General features: G+C 39.9%; 2 protein-coding genes across 4 annotated transcripts; both read left to right on the top strand.

The window, feature by feature from the left end:
- The first annotated feature begins 533 nt into the window (after window positions 1–533).
- Window positions 534–5027, top strand: enpp4 (ectonucleotide pyrophosphatase/phosphodiesterase 4). The gene is made up of 4 exons (XM_026934174.3): window positions 534–770; window positions 1532–2399; window positions 3059–3229; window positions 3329–5027. The coding sequence occupies exons 2-4, from the start codon at window positions 1553–1555 to the stop codon at window positions 3697–3699; spliced, it is 1389 nt and encodes a 462-aa protein (XP_026789975.1). The 5' UTR covers window positions 534–770; window positions 1532–1552; the 3' UTR covers window positions 3700–5027.
- A 492-nt stretch (window positions 5028–5519) lies between these two features.
- On the top strand, window positions 5520–10940 carry clic5a (chloride intracellular channel 5a). 3 transcript variants are annotated; one of them, XM_053237813.1, is made up of 7 exons: window positions 5520–6191; window positions 6317–6647; window positions 8520–8625; window positions 8716–8841; window positions 8927–9033; window positions 9134–9315; window positions 9424–10940. In XM_053237813.1, the coding sequence occupies exons 3-7, from the start codon at window positions 8570–8572 to the stop codon at window positions 9586–9588; spliced, it is 636 nt and encodes a 211-aa protein (XP_053093788.1). In that variant the 5' UTR covers window positions 5520–6191; window positions 6317–6647; window positions 8520–8569; the 3' UTR covers window positions 9589–10940. The 3 variants fall into 3 exon arrangements, with proteins under 3 accessions (XP_053093788.1, XP_053093787.1, XP_026789976.1); XM_053237812.1 differs by having other exon boundaries at window positions 5521–6191; window positions 8516–8625; XM_026934175.3 differs by lacking the exon at window positions 6317–6647 and having other exon boundaries at window positions 5522–6191; window positions 8516–8625.
- Window positions 10941–19021: the final 8081 nt, after the last annotated feature.

Genomic DNA, 19021 nt, shown 5'->3' with positions numbered 1-19021 from the left:
AATGTTCAGGGGTCTGTGGAATTTATTTAAAGTTAAAGGCGTCCTTGAATACAAAAGGTCTGAAAGTTTCCCTAACCCTTTAATTAGCTTGAACACTTGAACTTGAACCCATGTAAAGAATCCCTGAGGACCCTTTCTCTTAGACTGCAGCATGGTACGGTGGTTTACTGCGTGTGTAAAATCCGCCATTTTAATTTCAGCTTATGTCTTTCTTCATCTTCAAGCGTCTCTTCGACAACAACAGCTGGCATTTTTATTGTGTGTTTTAAAAAAGATACTCCCATATCATAGGAATAACACCCTTAACATTCGCTTAGAGATCTTCCATTGGTCTTCCATTACATTAAAATAAAACATATGTATGTATGGTGTGGTTTTTAGTTAAGAAAAAATAAATAAACACACGTATTTTTGTTCCAGATTGTGGTTTATGAATCTCTAACGCCACATTTTCCGTAAGTGGAGCACCTGCCGTTGAGGGGCGGGACCAATGCAGCACTGAAGCCTTGCTATTGGCTCATCGAGCAGTCTGTCACGAGAGGAGCACTTCGAGGAAGTGAGCAAACCGGTAACACAACACAGTCAAGCGTGGGAGTTGTTAGTTCATTTTTGTAAAACTCTTAGCGTTTTGGTTTGACTTATCGTGGCTGAATATATTCACAATTATTCATTATGGTACAGCAACAAATATTTTTAACTTGGTGAGTTGGTGGAAACTTGCTTGAGGCTTTTCGAACAGCTGTGTGCGTGGACTGGCTTCTGCTTCACTGGTATGTCGTCTACATGTAAGATAATGTAATGTACTGTAATGTACGCCTGTGACTGGGCATGATGTAGCAGGCAGCTATGTGTTAGTGGCTCAGCCAGCGTTCTGTGCTACTCCTTAGCGTTAGCTAGTTGTCAAACGTTTTTCACACATGGTTAAGCTAACTGTTAAATTCCTTTTCATGCTACTAAGCTTCGGAATCTCTCTCTCTCTCTCTCTCTCTCTCTAACATCAGTTAAAACATTGGCATTCTTCTCCAATCCACCCTAGCTATAACTGACACTAGAATGATCAGGTATTGCCAGTGTGTTTTAAAATAACTTGGGTTATTTGGTTGGTATTGGTAGGCCAAATCAGCTAGTTTAGCCTTATAGAACCAAGGGAAAAACCTGGGTCAATTTTCTTGCCATTCATAAACTATTTTAGTAGAGAGTTATCTAATCTACATATTAATCAAATTTTATTTGCATAAATGTGCACCTGCTCAGAAGATTTTATACACAGCCATTACTGTCCATGTGAAACCAAGAAAAGATGAATCCTAGATGAATCCTAGATGAATCTAGATGAATCCTCTTAAAAAGGTGTATACAGCTGCAAATATGACATGCCAGGTGACATTTATCTAAGGTAACTCAAAGTACAGGATTCCTAGAAGGAGATTTCATGTGTGCTCTTTCTGCATCTATCTTTACTCCGTGTAAGCCTAAAAGAGAAACAAATGACATGTAACAAGTGAGCTGATGCACTTCTTCTTTCTCGCAGTAAGACGTTGTGCAAACAAGGATGCATCTCCAGGCTCTTCTGTGTGTTCTTGCAGCATGTTATGAATCGGCCATCACTCTGAATGCAAAGAGCGATGAACAGAAAGGTGATGGAAAAGATGTAACCCCACTACTGCTTGTATCGTTTGATGGTTTCCGGGCAGACTATCTGGAAAAATACCCATTACCTAATCTGCAGAAATTCATCTCTGATGGTGTTCTTATTGATCACCTTAGCAATGTCTTTACTACTAAAACCTTTCCTAACCATTACAGTCTTGCCACTGGACTGTATGCAGAAAGTCATGGAATTCTGGCAAGTCGCATGTATGACCCAGAGACAGGAAAAGTTTTTACTATTCATAATTCTAGCGATCCTTTTTGGTGGAACGAAGCAACGCCGATTTGGGTGTCTGTGCAGAACTGCAATTATAAATCGGCAGCTGCAATGTGGCCAGGAACGGATCTGATGATTCAAAACCGTACCTCGACATACTTTTTAAAATATGACTCAAAGGTTAGATTTAATGAAAGACTGGACAACTTAACAACATGGCTCACTGGAGACAAGCTGGTCAAGTTTGCTGCCCTGTACTGGGAAGAACCTGATAATACTGGACACATCTATGGACCAGAAAACACCACAATGATGGCCAAGGTACTGAAAGAAGTAGATGATCATGTGGGTTTTCTGATGGACCATCTCAACCAGACAGGACTATGGGGGAAAATTAATGTGATTATTACTAGTGATCATGGCATGGTGCAGTGCTCCCAAGACCGACTTATTAAGCTTGATGACTGTGTCGATCGGAGTAGCTACGTTTTGGTGGACACCACTCCAGTGGCTGCCATCATACCACTCAATGGTGGGTATTAAATGTGTGTGCTACTCGCTGTGTAGTATTCACCATAGCAATTAACAGCTGGGTGCTTACAATCCCACCAGAGGTGCCAACATCAATAACATGTTATAGGATTACAGTTTTTGTCCCCCTTCTATGGCCATACAGGAGACACCGGTAAACTACACACTTAATAGATTTGTTCAAAAACAAATTCCATGCATTGTCAGTAATGCAAATGTAAAAAAAACAAACAAAAAAAAAACCCAGGGGGTTTTGGCGTAAGTCTGTGTGCTTTTTATATTATACACATTTATACTTTTATTATGTGCATCTGACATGGACCAGACTGCAACCTGGACATTTTGTAATAGTTGTATAATGAAAGCTTATGCACTCAGTTCCAAACATTTTTGTACAGATTGCAGTTAAATATTGGACCAACCACTAAATGTTTAAGACTTATGCTGTATGCCGTCACATCCATCAAAATGTGTTTTTTGTTTTTTTTTTTGTCGTACAGTTCCGTTTTTCTTGTTATCAATGTTGGCACCTCAGTCCCAGTGTAATCCCAGTGTATTTTAGCGGAAATCTGAAAATTTTATTTAGTAGATCGTGTTTTAGGTGAAATTTTATTTTTGAACAAATTCTTCTTTTTTTTTTTTTTTTTTTTTTATTTACAGATTCCTTAGATCTGTACAAAAAACTTAGTAACTGCAATGTGCACATGAAGGCTTACATGAAAGCTGCAATACCTGACAGGCTGCATTATAGAAACAATAAACGCATTCAGCCCATCATCCTGGTGGCTGACGAAGGTTGGACAATTGTCCAGCAAGGCAACTTCCTACGATGTAAGTGGTGTCTAATCAAGTTTGAATTATCAGACGACTGCTTGCATGTAGTATGCCTGCGTTATTTTGACATTAATCCTGTATTGTTTTGTTCCGCAGTGGGTGATCATGGCTATGATAACTCTCTGCGCAGCATGCACCCCTTCCTGGCGGCCCAGGGCCCTGACTTTCGGAAAGGCTATCGGATGAACACCATCAACAGCGTGGATCTCTACCCACTCATGTGCAACCTCCTGGGCATCCCTGAGATGCCCAATAACGGCAGCTTCAGCAACGTGCGCTGTGTGCTGCTCAGGGAGAAGTGCTCAGACCTGGCAGCAGTGGTAGGCATTGTCATCGGCGCCCTCATAGTGCTCACCACCATCACCCTCCTCTTCAGGCTGCTAAAGAACAGGGAGCACTCTTCATCACGGCCATTTGCCCGCTTAGAGCTGGAGGAGGAGGATGATGATGAACCTTTGCTTGAATGAGTGTGGAACCTTTAGGATTGGTTTAAGTACATGCAATGTGCTTGCTCAAAAAGAAAATAAACAACAACAAAAAAAGCACAAATAGGAAACAAATGAAAGACATGATCATAGTAAGGGGCTTTGCTTCTGTAGCAAAATTTTGCTTATTTTCGCCTATAGCTATCCAAAGAATAGGGCTGCTATTTATTTAAGCAATACTTTAAATAAGTAACACAGTTTTCCGTAAAGTTCAAACAAATTAAATTTTTATTTATTACGATGAGATGAGGACTCTATGTAGTGATGTTAATATCTATTTTTTTCAGTATAAAGCATTTGCAAATGAATGTCAGGTCATATATAATGTATAATGGCATAACATTGAATACTTATTTTATTTTTAAAGCAGATATTTTGGGGCACATACCACAAAAACTATAGTTTAGACAGGCATAGGTGTTGTCGAGTATGCTCAAATGCAATGTTCATTCAACTTAACGACTTACTGGAAATGCACTGAGAACATTCATATTTTGCATTGCTTCAGAGGTTCGAGGGACTTTCTGATTTCTAGCATAGTAGAGGAACTGAAGCAATCAAGTTACTGAGTTACGTACACTGTATATTTATTTCCCTGTGTTTTATTAAGAGCCTATGAATGTTTATTTCTTCCGTTTCCTCAGTGAATGTTGATCTTTATATTTAGATAGCATTAAAGGAAATTCTATTTTTCTATGTTGGTGGTGTATAAGTGTAGGCTACTAATATGCTTTTAGTGATCATTTAAATTAAGAGATATTGTTTGTTTGTTTTTTTTTAATAATGTGAGTTTCTTGCACTCAGATGTTGGTGTTTGTGGTGAGAGGGGTTTAAGGGCTGGTTCACTGTTTTCTTGAAGTCTTCCTCTAATGGTACTTGTACTATGTAACTATGCAAGAGAAAGGTTGTCAGGTACTGATATGTTGTGGGGGCTTTTGTGGAGACGTGTGTGTGTGTGTGTGTGTTAAAATCATAATTATGATAGATTTTCTTGCTTGTATAATATTTTGTGTTGCTTAAATGGTTACGAGATGTAAAGCAGTAATATATTGGCAGCTTTGTAATGTGGTTACATCTGGACCACTAGAGGTCACTCTCTAATATGTGTGTGTTATAATGTGTTTCACAATGATGTGTAAATCTCTCAAGGCTTCATGGAATCAACTTTTATCTATAAAAAGAAAGAAAGAACATTTCAAGTTATTTTAGTTGTGGTAGTAAATTGATTTGCTTGTGTTTGTGGATGAAGTTGCAGCTTTGACAAGTCTTAAGTTGACTGTCTTTCCTGTAATAAAGTCTCCTTCAGTAAATTATTGTGCCATTGCTATTTATTAAACGAAATGATCAGTCATGCAATAACTGGATACTAGTTTATGTGGTAATAACTTTGTGTTTCTGGAGGAATTTTTAAATCTTAAGACCTAAGTAAAGACGTAAGCCCTAAGTGGGAGCTTGGTGTGTGTGTGTGTGTGTGTGTGTGTGCGCGCGCGCGTGTGTGTGGTGTGTGTTAGGAGTTGAGCAAGCCTCTATATTTAGAGAGTGGAATGTCCAGCTCCCTTCTCCACCCCAGGCTATAGCCCACCTCTAACTCACTATGTATAGCATATGCTACACTTTCCTACAAGTTATCATTTTCACAATAACTGCTAATTAGTATTATCCAAATTTATAACGTGTTACCCTCTTTTTTCTTTCATACTTTATATTCAGGAGATGCTCACCTTTCGTCTTATAGTTTGAAGCATGGATGTACTGTTGGTGGAGGATAGCTTACTACTAGATTATTCAAGCAGTTTATCAGACGAGCTTTCACTGTATCTAGTTATATTGCAATACTGTATTGGTTCTAGCATCATACTCTTTTAATCACTGTCACTTATCAGTTACTGATGTATCATGGCCTTTAGTGCTTAAGCATTACTCATCCTCCTGGATCTTGAACACTCCATCTGGATTTTCACACTATCTGAAGTAGGACATCTCTTTCCTGTGCTCCCAGGGTGACTCAGTTACAGACTTATTTTTTTTTACAGGAGAGGCTGAAAAGTGATTGATCGCCAAGGCCAGGACACAAAGGCCAGAGAGTGAGAGTGTGTGTGGAGGGAGTGTAGGTGACACAGGAGCAGACATTCGGAGCTCCTCCCTCTCCTCTTTGCTGGCTATTTTTGGCCTGAGTGTGACAGTGAGAGCATGCTGTACCCCTGACAGCTGGGCCCAGGGGCCAAATCAAAACAAGGCTGCACCTCGTGCACTTGTTGCATGAACAGGACCATCACTACAGCCAACTGGAGGTACAGTAAGGACAGTAAGGAGATTCTTTGGTGAGCAAGCTTTCTCCTGCTTACGAGCCATCCCACTCTGAGCTCAGTGGCACATCTGGGTGAGGGAACATTAATAAAGCCTGAATCAAAATGACTGACTTAGTTTCTTCAAATGAAGAGGATAAGGATCCTGACATTGAGTTGTTCGTAAAGGTAAGGATGCATGGCATGCTGGTATCAACCTTTATTCATTTCACTTTAGCAATCATGAGAAAGCTCTTTGCACACTCTTTGGATTCAACATTTTAACAATGTTTTGACATGTGCATACTGTGTAGGTCTGTGTTTTAGTGTTTGGTCAGCAGCACTTGGTCAGTGAAGCAGAAGTACTGAAGTGCTGAGCTGAAATGGACAGGTGTCTCAGTAGCACTCTCTCTGCCCAGGAGGCACACTCCCTCCTGAATTATTTCTGCCTTCCTATCAACACTGCAACGCTCTAATTCCTCTGTGGGAGTGCTACACTAGGCTAAATCAGATCAGTGCTAGTGTCTGTCGCTTGCTCTATCAGGTTTGGCAGAGCACCGATAACACTTAAAGATGGTGGAAATGATGAGACTATTGCAGTGTCTATTGAAAGATCAGATCAGTTGCATCATCAGCTGAAGTACTGTAAGTTATGTCAGTATTTCTTTGTCTTGATTGCTCCATACCTTATTGTATCAGTATCTATTTAGCAATTGATGTGTTAAATTGCATATAAATATTCAGTCACACATCTGTGGTGCAAACATTGGGAAAATCCCATACAGCCGATTGCCTTAGTGTCTTATGAAAGCATTAAGGAGGGTAAAGTGGACCTAATGATAGAAGCACAGATCTTATATGAATATCTGATTGTGTGTGAAACTATTTACAGAAAACCTATTGCATTAAATCAATGCAATTTTTCCAAAATAGTCCAAAGAAGAAACGTTGAATCCCTACTGTAGCCCATTGAAATTTAAGTGCTGTGCATTTGAACCTGTAGTGAAGAGGTGATAAAACAGAATCAATTGAAAGGGGTTAGGATGAAGTCAAGCCCAAGGTTCTGTTGACAAGTCAGACTCGAACCCTTTGGGCCGAGGGCTAATGAGGCAGGTAATGGAATTTCCATCAATAATTCAGCTCCAGTTGGGATCCTGTGACTGGCTCAGTTTTCCGGCCCAGTTCAATGCTGCTATTGGATAGCACGAGCGCTTAATTTCAGATATGGATTGTGATTGCTCCCTTGTTTGGTTCATATGATTGACTTGAGGATTAACTGCTAGGACAAAAGGCCCCACCTGATTCACACAACTGCGCATGTCACTCAAGGGTGTAATAATCTTGAGTCTGGCCCCATGACACTGACTCACATACTGAGTTGTTTTGTTTTGGTTCACACTCATGTTTTTTTCATGAAGCTTTATAAATGACCCTCAGTAGTTTTAAAGAGGGGCAGTGTTTCCACAACACAAATTGGAAAAGTAATGAAGAAATTAATTACAACATTTAATGATTTTGTTCATGTCATGAATACATAAATAAATAATAAGCAATAATAGCATATCAGAACTGAGCCAGTCTAAGCAGACGGGTAACAAATTAAAGGGAAATAAACTATGTTTCATTATATTGTCCACCTGTGTATATGTGTCATGACAGTAAAGTTGAATTGAATTAAATTGATCATTTCTATCCTGATTGGAGTGGTCTCTTCCAGGATGACAATGCACCCATCCTGAATGGTTTGATGAGTGTGAAAATGATGTAAATCAAATGCCATGGCCTTCTCAGTCACCAGGTTTCAACCTAATTGGACACCTATGGGAGACTTTAGTGTTTTGTGTTAGACAATGCTCTCCCCACTATCATCAAAACCCTAATTGAGGAAATACCTTTTGGAAAAATGGTGTTCATCTCTCCAGTACCATTCCAGAGATGTGTAGCCTCTATTCCAAGGTGCTTGGTGGAGCTGCTACGGTGGCTTGTGGTGGCTCAATACCTTACTAAGTCACTTCATGTTGGTTTTTCCTTTAATTTGCCACCCATCTGTACATGATGTGTAGTTCAGTTCAGTTCAATCTTATTGGTATAGCACTTTTAACAATAGACACAAAGCAGTTTTACAGAAATTGATGTCGATTTAGATCCCTAATGTGCAAGCCAGTGGTGTCAGTGGCAAGAAAAGCCTCCCTGAGATGGCTTGAGAGGAACCAGGCTCGAAAGGGAACCCCCTTCTTCTATGGGTGGCACCGGAAAGTGTGATTGTAAAACATTACACTTCTTCAAATGTGGACTATAATGTCAAACAGTACTAAGTTCACTGAAAGAACATTCAGTTTGAACATGAACCTATTGTGAATAGGAGTCCTAGAATAAGCACGGGAATGTCTTTGTGTTTAATTTTTATTAAACAATTGATTTCCCTCTTTTCACATTAGTTGCTATATGCTATAAATATTGAGTCTCATTAGTAGAATGGTGGATTTTTGTTCTAATGGATTGTTTCGCTTCAGGCAGGCAGTGATGGGGAGAGCATTGGGAACTGTCCCTTCTCCCAAAGACTCTTCATGATCCTATGGCTGAAAGGGGTGGTATTCAATGTCACCACTGTTGATCTGAAAAGGTAATAATATGGTCAGGAACATGCATATTTGGGCGGTATAACGTCTGAGTGTTCATGTCTAATCTGTTGTTGTCTGGCATTGCTCCTCAGGAAACCACCAGATCTACATAATCTGGCGCCTGGAACACACCCACCTTTTCTCACCTTCAATGGAGAGGTGCGGACTGATGTCAACAAGATCGAGGAGTACCTAGAGGAGATGCTAGCACCTCCGAAGTATGTAGTCAAAGCAGTTTTTTTTTTTTTGTATTTTCCTGCCTGTGCAAGTTCAACACTGCCTTATTGCCTCCTTTCTCTCAAGGTACCCAAAGCTAGCGACAAAAAACAGGGAATCAAATACAGCAGGAAATGACATCTTTGCTAAGTTCTCTGCATACATAAAGAACACAAAACCTGAGGCTAACACAAGTGAGTGACACATTTTATGGTGATTTAAATGCCAAAGATTCCTCATGCTCCATGTTCAGTCAGTCCTTTCTGGACCAATAAACATCTTTTCACCTTGCAGGTCTACAGCGAGGGTTACTGAAGGCTCTGAAGAAACTAGATGACTTCCTTAACTCTCCTCTACCTGAGGAGATCGATGCAGATAGCATGGAGGAGGAGAAGTGCTCCACTCGTAAATACCTTGATGGCAATGAATTAACACTAGCAGACTGCAACCTTCTCCCTAAACTTCACGTTGTCAAGGTAAGCCCTCTGATTTCAAAAGCCAGGAATAATGTTCCAATATTTTAAATTACATATATATTTTTAAATCCACTGGAGATTTTCCAACGAAGACATTCTCATTTCAAGGTTGTTTCTAAGAAATACCGTAACTTTGAGATACCATCAGAGTACACTGGAGTGTGGCGCTATCTACAGAACGCCTATGCACGGGACGAGTTCACCAACACGTGTGCAGCTGACAGAGAGATTGAACTGGCTTACCAGGATGTAGCCAGGCGGCTGGGCAAGTGAAACCTAGTTCAAGAGCATAGTGCATTTTTGCGGACAAAACTGCAGTGAGATGAGACTCCTTTATCGTATGGATGCGTTTAATACATTTGCTAAATAATACATGACATTAACTTTTTTCAGGGGGAATTTATTGTGCAGCTTTATTGTGTGTGTTGCCTTGAGGACGCCATATTGGATTGGTCCTATAAATGCCCTAGATAGACTGTTGCCTGGTCTGATGCTGCCTGTGTACATTTTACATGTCGCTGCCATTTTGCTCCCTGGGTGCAAATGGCACAAATCTGTCTAATCAGCAACTCTGTAATGGGCTTGAGAAAAGACTGTGCCACTAAAATAGTTCTATTAAAATCTCTGCAGCCTTCATTCTCTTGAAATGCACAAGGCAGCATATTTCATTTGCTTCCACTCTGTTATAATACTTTATGCATTCAGATCACCAGAGTTAAATAAACCTGCAGTGCTCTCCAAAAATCCAGTTTAAATATGCACAAATTACACATAGTCAACTGAATGCTATCCAATTTGATTCTGCACTGAATCTATTACATTTATGATCTTGTCATTATCTTTGATCAAGAGTTTTACTTTTGTGCAGTTTGGTTCTTTTTGTATTCTGAGAACATGTTAATATGCCTCACATGCAACATGTTCTTTGCTTTAAAGCTTATTTATTGTAAAACTGCTATACACTTAACTGTATGATTAACTGTACATGCTGACATTTAATGTTTATTTGAGAACAGTATTGGATTTTGAGACTGAACTTCAGTAAACCACAAACACATTCATTCCCTGCACTCCTTGTGAAGATTTGTGCAGTGTATTCTACTTTACAGGAGTTGTCACAGGTCTTAGTTAAGAAAACAACGCCATCTTGTGATGAAGCAGTAGAAGTTAAAAAAGCAATGGTACACTAAAGCAATGGTACACAAAATCTACCATCAAGGGCAAAAGTTTGCATACTCTTAAGACACCATTGAGAAAACTAAGAAATGGAATGATCAGTTTAACAGACCTTCCTTCATTATCACAATTACTCAAAATGTTATTAACTCTCTGCCAGTTCTGCAAACATTTGCCCTCAGATGTACCAGTTTTCCTTCACTGTTCTATTTAATTCACATAAGCCATTTTATGTGATTCTACACTGCGTGTGAGTGAGCTAAAATAGTGACATGGTAGTATAATTATTAGCATTTTTATTAATAATGATATAACTGTTCATGTACAATGTCCCAAATAATTTGTTAATGAACTTTTGGATAGATCTTGCATATTTCTGTCCTCTGCTATATGCCACAGTGGTTGTACTGAAATCTCTTCTAATGGCAAATAAATCTATTTTTATAATGCTGCTTTGCATTATATGCTTTATTAAATTAGATACATAAAATATAATATGTGCAATGCGAAGAATCCGTTGAACACTAACTTCAAGTGGAAATCCTGCATTTGCAAGAAGATTAATGTTTACAATGGACTTGAACATTTTCCTTTATACGGTATACATGAACATAAAGTGCTACCACCACTTAATCAATTATTTAGACAAATTTAACTTAATTTAATAAATAAGCAAAAAAGTTTTGACAAAAATAACCTGTACCTGTCCTCAGGGAAACAGTGTGTATGAAAATTCTCTGTCACAGCTTCAGACTGCCTGCTCTCTGTGTCAGACTTGGTTGACAGCAGAATAACACATGCTGCAGTGTAATATGTGTATGGAGATCACACTGGTGGAGTTCTGGGTGAAACTGGAGAGGTGTTCTACAGCTCCGGCTGCAGTCGCCTGGGGCTGCTCGGCCTCCTGGGCTTTAATTATTGCACTTCCTGTGGAGGAAGCCCTTTCACCAGCTCAGGCCTGTCCAGTGTGTTTCTTTCACTGGAAATTCAAACCATCTGCATATACGTCTGCAAACTTTATTTGGCCACTGGTGGTATGGGGGGCTGTCAGACATGCACCTCACTCCTTCCTTGATTACTTAACCAAGTTCTGCAGCATACAGGATGATAAAATATCTTGCCTTGAGCAAATGGGTCCAGAAGTTCAGTTTGTTACACCACACATATCATCATGTCCCTTCAGGCTCTCGATGGAACACAATGAAGAGAGACACTTCAGTAATACATCTGTGGTGCATTTGATGTCTTTTATTTCTTCTATTCAGTATTAGGCATAGCATTTGAAGACTGACCTGGAACCAGAAGTGGTGGAAGAGGTGCCAAGCACAATCTCCTTATTCAAGTCATTCTCATCTGAACGTATACTCATCTAAACTCTGGCTTCCAAATTATTTACTCAAGGTAAGACCAGATGACCAACTTTTACTTTAATACTTTAAGTAAAAGTACAACAAAGAATGACAGAGCAAGCAACAGCTAAACCCCAGACATTAGCTAGCATGCTCATAATGCTGACAATGCAATATAATGTTCATTTTAATATGTGAATAATGCTAATAGCTATCTATCTTTAATACAGTTTCGGTAGATAAATGTAAGATAAATGTTCAGGTACATGTACAAATAGCCACATAAAAAACATAGAAATTTACAAATAACTACATCAAAAATCTGCTCAAAGTACTCAAAAAAAGGCAGATGATGATTTCCAAAAATATTTTAGTTGTTATAGACAAAAGTATGTATTGAAACATCAAGTGAAAAGTAGAGAATTTTCATGTGAAATGTAGTGATTTAAGGTCATTACTAGACAAATAACTCACTATTGCTCACTGTTTGCTGGTTCGTACTTTAACATTCATCATTCTTATCATGAGAGTGATAAGCTTCAAGGTCAGTGAATTGTCATGTCATATTGAATGGGAGGGTTAAAAAAGTTATACCTGCTAGCCAGCTTTTTGTTCAAACAACACAAAACATACAGTTCTGCCATTTGTCCCTTTCTGTAATTTGTACTTTGATGGGATAATGTGTGCTTAGTCTGTTTACTTCGAGTTTACACCTGCTATCTCACATGCACCTTCTCAGTCATTGCTGATGATGTGTTTTGGATCTGTCAGTGAAGCAGACTCAATGCACACAAAACCGTGGAGACATTCACCAAGTGTAATGATTTGACATGGCTGTATGAATCTACAGTCTGAGCTAGAAAGAATTCAGCCCCAGCCTCTACTTCATTCCATTATGTGTTTTTTTTTTTTCTTATGACCATTTGTGGTGCTGTTCTTTCCAAAAATCCAAAATAATCCACTTTAAGACATTCGGTAACATGAAATAAGATGATGCCAAAAATTGCTTTATTTTTTATGCACATTTTCCCTCAAAGCTCAATCACAGCTGTCCTGATATTCAGTACAACAGCACTTTAGCTCATATAATATTGTTTAAATATATCTTTATAGAAGAAAACCTTCATCACCATAGCCATTATTAGTCAGCTCCATGGCTGAGGAGAAAACAATAGTCCTCAGTGAGAGCTAATCCTTCAGCTCCAATTCAACCTTAACTCACAAAGAACTCACCTGTGATTAAAATTACCTGGAAAATACAGGATTCTAAGTTAGACTTTGTTTAGTTTTCAAACCAGCTGCACATATTAATACACCAGCACATTTTCAAGAGTGGAGTATGCTATAGTGTCTAATAGTGCTGTGCTCTTTGGATATTGGCTTGAGAAAATGTGCAAATCTGGTTTTGGTTGTGTGACTTAATGGCTCCAACATGCAAATGAGGCTGGCCAGTGCCTTCCAGGTCTTCCAGTTGAAATAACATATTAATTGGTGAACAAATCCATATCACTACATGCTCACTAGAGCAGAATCTGTTGGGTGCTGTGAGATAATGATGAGCATTATGTTTTCTCATTACCATGAATCCCTAGACATTTGTGCATCTGTATTTATTATAGAGCTTTCCCCCAGCTTGTATGGTGTGAAAATGAAAGAGGCCACTGACTAGCAGTTCTCACTTCCCACATGATTTAACTTATACCGAAGTGGCAATTACATTTTCATAGCTCTAAAACCAATCCACATGCATGGTAATGTAAAGCAGAGCCTGAGCCACAGACAGTGCCAAAGGGCCTTGCATGAGGCATGCTAGTTCACCACAAGCAGGCTCAAGTCCCCAACATCAGAGGCTTTTTGGACAGTCGAGTCAGTCCTTGATCGAGAGAACCTGCAGTTCAGTTAAGGTTTTTCAAAAACAAGCTCTTGCTTCATCCTTATAATTATAGGTTAATACACAGAGCTGGATTTGAGCAGCGCAGCACAGTAATATCTTCTGAGATCTTGTTGGATTTGTTACTGAGAACTGGTTGTGCATCACTGACATTGCCTACACACTAAATAATACCAAATGTTTCAGCTCGTCCCTATTTCAAACAGCAGGGTAATTGTGGGTATAGATTGGTCAGATCCCGATTTAGACTTCAGTGCTGTCCGTCTGCACCTCATGAAAAGATCCAAGCGGTTCCACGTTTTATGGTGGAAAATTAGACGTGTTCATGCCGAGGGTGTATGTGATGGCGTTCAGCATTGTTTGCTTTGGTAAGAATACTTTTTGTCCTGGGCCAAGTTAACTTTTTGGAACTTTCAGGAGCAGCATATAGCTTTTCTTCATGTACAGCACGTTAACTTTCCATCCTACAGTGCACTCATTTCAACTCAACTCTATTCAAACTTGTTTTACTTGTTATGCCAATACAGCATTTTCTTATTGGAGCTCCTAAATTTGTTTTGTTGATCTACAGCAAAAATTTGTTTGTCAGAGTTGCTGCAATGGCAACGTAACACCTGAAGCCACGCTTGTCTTTAGAATGGTATGAGGAGTCACCTGAAAAAGGCACACATACAGTATATGAAACAAGGCTCAAGGAAATGCAGCAAGTCTTCCAGTAACTCACACTAAATCACACATGCGCTCTGTAAGCTGAGGAATGGCTTTTTCATGGCTGTACCATGACGTGCTTTGAGGAAAGGGCCAGTGTTGATGTCAGGCCGGCCATGGAGCGCAGTGGACCATGGCAGATTGAGAGGGTGAGTCCGACATTCTTTAAAATTGTCACTCTGTGACACATGCATTTGTTTAGCATTTGGCACTCCATTGCTTCCACTGAGGTGTCAGAACAGGGTCTTTCTTCTGTTTTGCACATCTTTTTTCTCCCTCTGCTTTCAAATGTAAGTTTCTTTCTGGGGGAAAGGGGGAAGTAATGATGTGCTGGGATCTGCAAGCACAGAGGCATTTTGTATCAATAAGATGATGGGCGTTAAGATGCTAGTGTCTTCCCAGGCCATGCAGGAATCCAACCAGCTTATAGCACGGCTCAGTTCCCTGGTTGCCCTGCTTGAAAATGGCACCCTAATGATCAGTCTATATTTAAAAGCACACTGAGGCCCAAGCCAAATGCCTTCCACAACAGAGGCTAAATGCGCCGCATAGTAGTTTGACTTCTTCCAAAACATAAAAAAACCTGAATCCGGAGAGCATTATTTCTAGAATCTAAAACCAACCACCCAGCATGGAGAGACTGATTGCATGTATATACATGGCACAAAGCTCAGATTAAGATTTCTGCTTGTGCATCAGAATGCTGTCTTGCCATGGTTTCCATGGGCCACTGCCACCCACTCTCTCTGACTCAGAACAACGTTTGTGGATATGACTGAGTTTCCGTTTATGCGCCTGGCATTCTCTCTTCTGCTGTCGGCTCCTCTGGTCTGCCCGCTGGCTGTGGGCCATGCCAGGTCTGTGGTAGGCTGCCATGAAGGAGAGAGCTCTGAAGACACCACTGGCCTCTTTCATCACTCACTCTTTCCCTTTCCTCAAATGAATCTCAATGTTTAGAACCCAGTTCACATAAGCCGTCCGACAAATGTAAATATAGTCATAGCTCATCTGTTAAAAGCACTGATCTATTCCCGCTTATATTTTCTTGTTTGTCCAGTTGTTTTTAAACACTGAAATTTCATTCAGCCTCTGAGGATGTGGGATATAAACAACTTTTGAGCTTATAAACACAAAATAAATCTAACAGTGGAATTTATACTGTCATTGTTTTAGAACTAAACTGATGTGTCTCCCTAACATGCTATTAAAATATTGCTTTGAAATGCTTCTCATGAGGTTCTGGATGCAACCAATCAGACGTGCAAAAGCATTTCCTTTAGGAACTTGGCTGTCTGATGCCAGTATAGGAGCAATATTGATATGAAAGTGTGTGCAGATACGAAGGAAACCAATCAGAACTCAGCTGTGAGTCTTAACTTCTCTACTGGGTATGAGATATAATTAGACTTGGGTGGATTGCACACTGAATCCTGAGCTGACTAAATTAGCTAAATTAAACAAGTGATCTTAACACAGCATTAGATGTGACAGGACTGCAGGTTTGTAATATTCTTACTCATGCAGTATCCTCTAATGCTGTCTGAGACATGTTCCCATGTTGTGATGGCATGGCATGATATGATATGAATACACCTGAGTAGGTGCCAAAATATGTTCATCAAAGTTTTCCACCACTATGAAAGAGATCAATGAGGATTTTCGGTTTCAGCTTTGTACTGTGAACTCAAGTAACCTGTAATTGGCATTTTTGTAGATGTTCAGCAAAGTATGGAGCTGGAGTGGAAGATTTTATTCAGGATATTACTCAGGTTGCTCTTGAGGTGAGGGTGAAGATAACTACAGCCAACACACCAGTGGTTCGCTCTCAGGGGGAAAAAAAAAAAAAAAAAAAAAAAAGGGTTCCAAAACCTTTCCACTGCCCTTCCCTAGGGCAGGGGTAACTCAACAGTTAGGGTTCTGGGTTACTGATCAGAAGGTTGGGGGTTCAAGCCTCAGCACCACTAAGCTGCCACTGTTGGGCCCTTGAGCAAGGCCTTTAACCCTCTCTGCTCCAGGGGTGCCATATGATGGCTGACCCTGTGCTCTGACCCCAGATTCCTAACAAGCTGGAATATGCAAAGAAAAGAATTTCATTGTGCTGTAATGTATATGTGACAAATAAAGGCTTCTTCTCTTCTTAAAAAAATAAACACAGGCTAAGCTGGTCAAACTGGTAGACCATCCTTGCCAGTTGTACGTGCTGGGAGATTCAGTTTCTGCATTACTGCTACTAACGCTATGTCATAGACAAGTCACTTTTAAGATGATAACACAACAGCACAGCAATTAGCAAATCTCAAACATTTATCATCACAAGTAATAATGAAGCTGAAAAATAACTCACCAGCTAGCGAAGACCAGCTTGACTAGCTCAGCCTGTGTTTTGACAGCCAGTAACTTTTTAGACCCCTTAGCATCTAGCACCAAATTTATTGTTGTACTTGATTAGACTCACAACCAGTGTTTAAAGCCTAACCGATGTGTGCTTTTGCGAGCCTAGGGCTGTAACACAATGCCATTATCTGCATCTGGATCTGGATGTGTTTAGTGCTCCCAATATTCGTATCTGTATCTGTATTCGAAATGAAACCCACAGTGGGTTTAACTATATATATATAGTTAAGAAAACTGGCAGAGAAACACCAGCACTGTATCAGCATGTCATAAATGCTAAACTGCGTAAATGAATTGTGTGACATGGTTTTTCTGTGTCCCATGGGATTATTAGTCCCTGTACACAGTCTCTTAGTCTGATTATTAGTCCCCTTTAGTCTCTAAAGATGCCTCTATGCCTTGTGAACCTTTCGATGAGCTTTCTTTAAAAAGTGTGCCTTGTATTTGTATCTGTATTGGTATCTTTTTACACATTATTTCTTCATTCTGATGTAATGTATTCATATTCAGTTACATTGCTAGAGCATGTGTTCCCAAGGACCTATTCTATTCTATTCTATTCTATTCTATTCTATTCTATTCTATTCTATTCTAATGTCTTCAGAAAAACCTTTATTCTTCATGTAAAATGTTTTGATATGCAAATCATCATGACGATCAAATAAATATGCAAATGAGCTTGTTACGTCATGGAGGCTGATAACTCCATCACCTTTTTAGAGCATGCATTACCTACTTTCCTCTGAAAATACCTGGCATCACTCGGGGGAAAGTGTTCTGTGTGGAACCCTAGGTTTTTTTTTGTTTTTTTTTTGAGTGTTTACCTATTAGATATATGTTTGTAAGAAACTGAACCCATAACTGTCCTTGAGAGGTTAATTTTTCTGAGTGTGCCATGTAACCATATGATTCTTCGCACTGATTTGAGTTTGCACTTGCTCTTTTGGTGAAATGTTTCCATGGCCACATGAGGGCAGCATTTCTTGCTGTAGCCCTGCACACTTGTGTACACGATGTCGGGGGTTTGAGCTTTCTGACTTGTTCAAGGTCCATATTTCCACCAACTTTTACATCAGCTTGCTTTTAAGTGTCTTTAAGAACCTGCTGTCTCTTATTCACTTGCTACTTCTTCTGAGCCAAACCCTAACAGCTAATACTGAGGAGTTGGCACAGGCTTGCAGTTCTCTCAAGCATTAACGCAGTGTGATTTCAGACACACTTCTTCATTCCTCATCAAATGGACAATCTGCTGTCTACTCAAAAGTTTCTTCAGTCACATGTGAAGCTCTGCTGTGCGCTTTCATTGTCTGTGAGCATTCAGTGTCTGTGCGCATACAGTGTCTGTGTGCATTTAATGTCTGTGAGCATTCAGTGTCTGTGCGCATTCATTGTCTGCGCATACAGTCTCTGTGTGCATTTAATGTCTGTGCGCATTTAATGTCTGCGTGCATTCAATGTCTGTGAGCATTTAGTGTATGTGCGCATACAGTCTCTGTGCGCATTTAGTGTCTGTGTGCATTTAGTGTCTGTGCGCATTCAGTGTCTGTTCGCATTCAGTGTCTGCGCATTCAATGTCTGTGCGCATTTAGTGTCTGTTCGCATTCAGTGTCTGCGCATTCAATGTCTGTGCGTATTTAATGTCTATGCGCATTTAGTGTCTGTGCGCATTCAGTGTCTGTGCGCATTCAGTGTCTGTGCGCATTCAGTGTCTGTGCGCATTTAATGTTTGTGCGCATTCAGTGTCTGTGTGCATTTAATGTTTGTGTGCATTTAGCGTCTGTGTGCATATAGTGTCTGTGCGCATGCAGCGTCTGTGCGCATTCAGTGTCTGTGCGCATTTAATATCTGTGCGCATTCAGTGTTTGTGTGCATTCAGTGTCTGTGCGCATTCAGTGTTTGTGCGCATTCAGTGTCTGTGCGCATTCAGTGTCTGTGTGCATTTAATATGTGTGCATTTAATATCTGTGCGCATTCAGCGTCTGTGTGCATTTAATATCTGTGCGCATTCAGTATCTGTGCGCATTCAGTGTCTGTGCGCATTCAGTGTCTGTGTGCATTTAATATCTGTGCGCATTCAGTATCTGTGCGCATTCAGTGTTTGTGCGCATTCAGCGTCTGTGTGCATTTAATATTTGTGCGCATTCAGTAACTGTGCGCATTCAGTGTCTGTGCGCATTCAGTGTCTGTG

Source organism: Pangasianodon hypophthalmus, chromosome 10 (genome assembly GCF_027358585.1).
Source record: "Pangasianodon hypophthalmus isolate fPanHyp1 chromosome 10, fPanHyp1.pri, whole genome shotgun sequence".
Taxonomy (NCBI): Eukaryota; Metazoa; Chordata; class Actinopteri; order Siluriformes; family Pangasiidae; genus Pangasianodon; species Pangasianodon hypophthalmus.
This window is presented reverse-complemented; position numbering and strand designations above follow the sequence as displayed.

What these genes read in the sequence shown, in the direction of transcription:
- clic5a (XM_026934175.3), top strand. Translation starts at nt 6,129, where the DNA reads ATGACTGACTTAGTTTCTTCAAATGAAGAGGATAAGGATCCTGACATT. An exon ending in ACCACTGTTGATCTGAAAAG is followed by an intron (nt 8,626 to 8,715) that starts GTAATAATATGG and finishes ATTGCTCCTCAG; the next exon opens with GAAACCACCAGATCTACATA. An exon ending in CTAAACTTCACGTTGTCAAG is followed by an intron (nt 9,316 to 9,423) that starts GTAAGCCCTCTG and finishes TCTCATTTCAAG; the next exon opens with GTTGTTTCTAAGAAATACCG.
- enpp4 (XM_026934174.3), top strand. Translation starts at nt 1,553, where the DNA reads ATGCATCTCCAGGCTCTTCTGTGTGTTCTTGCAGCATGTTATGAATCG. An exon ending in TGCCATCATACCACTCAATG is followed by an intron (nt 2,400 to 3,058) that starts GTGGGTATTAAA and finishes TTTTATTTACAG; the next exon opens with ATTCCTTAGATCTGTACAAA. An exon ending in GCAAGGCAACTTCCTACGAT is followed by an intron (nt 3,230 to 3,328) that starts GTAAGTGGTGTC and finishes TTTGTTCCGCAG; the next exon opens with TGGGTGATCATGGCTATGAT.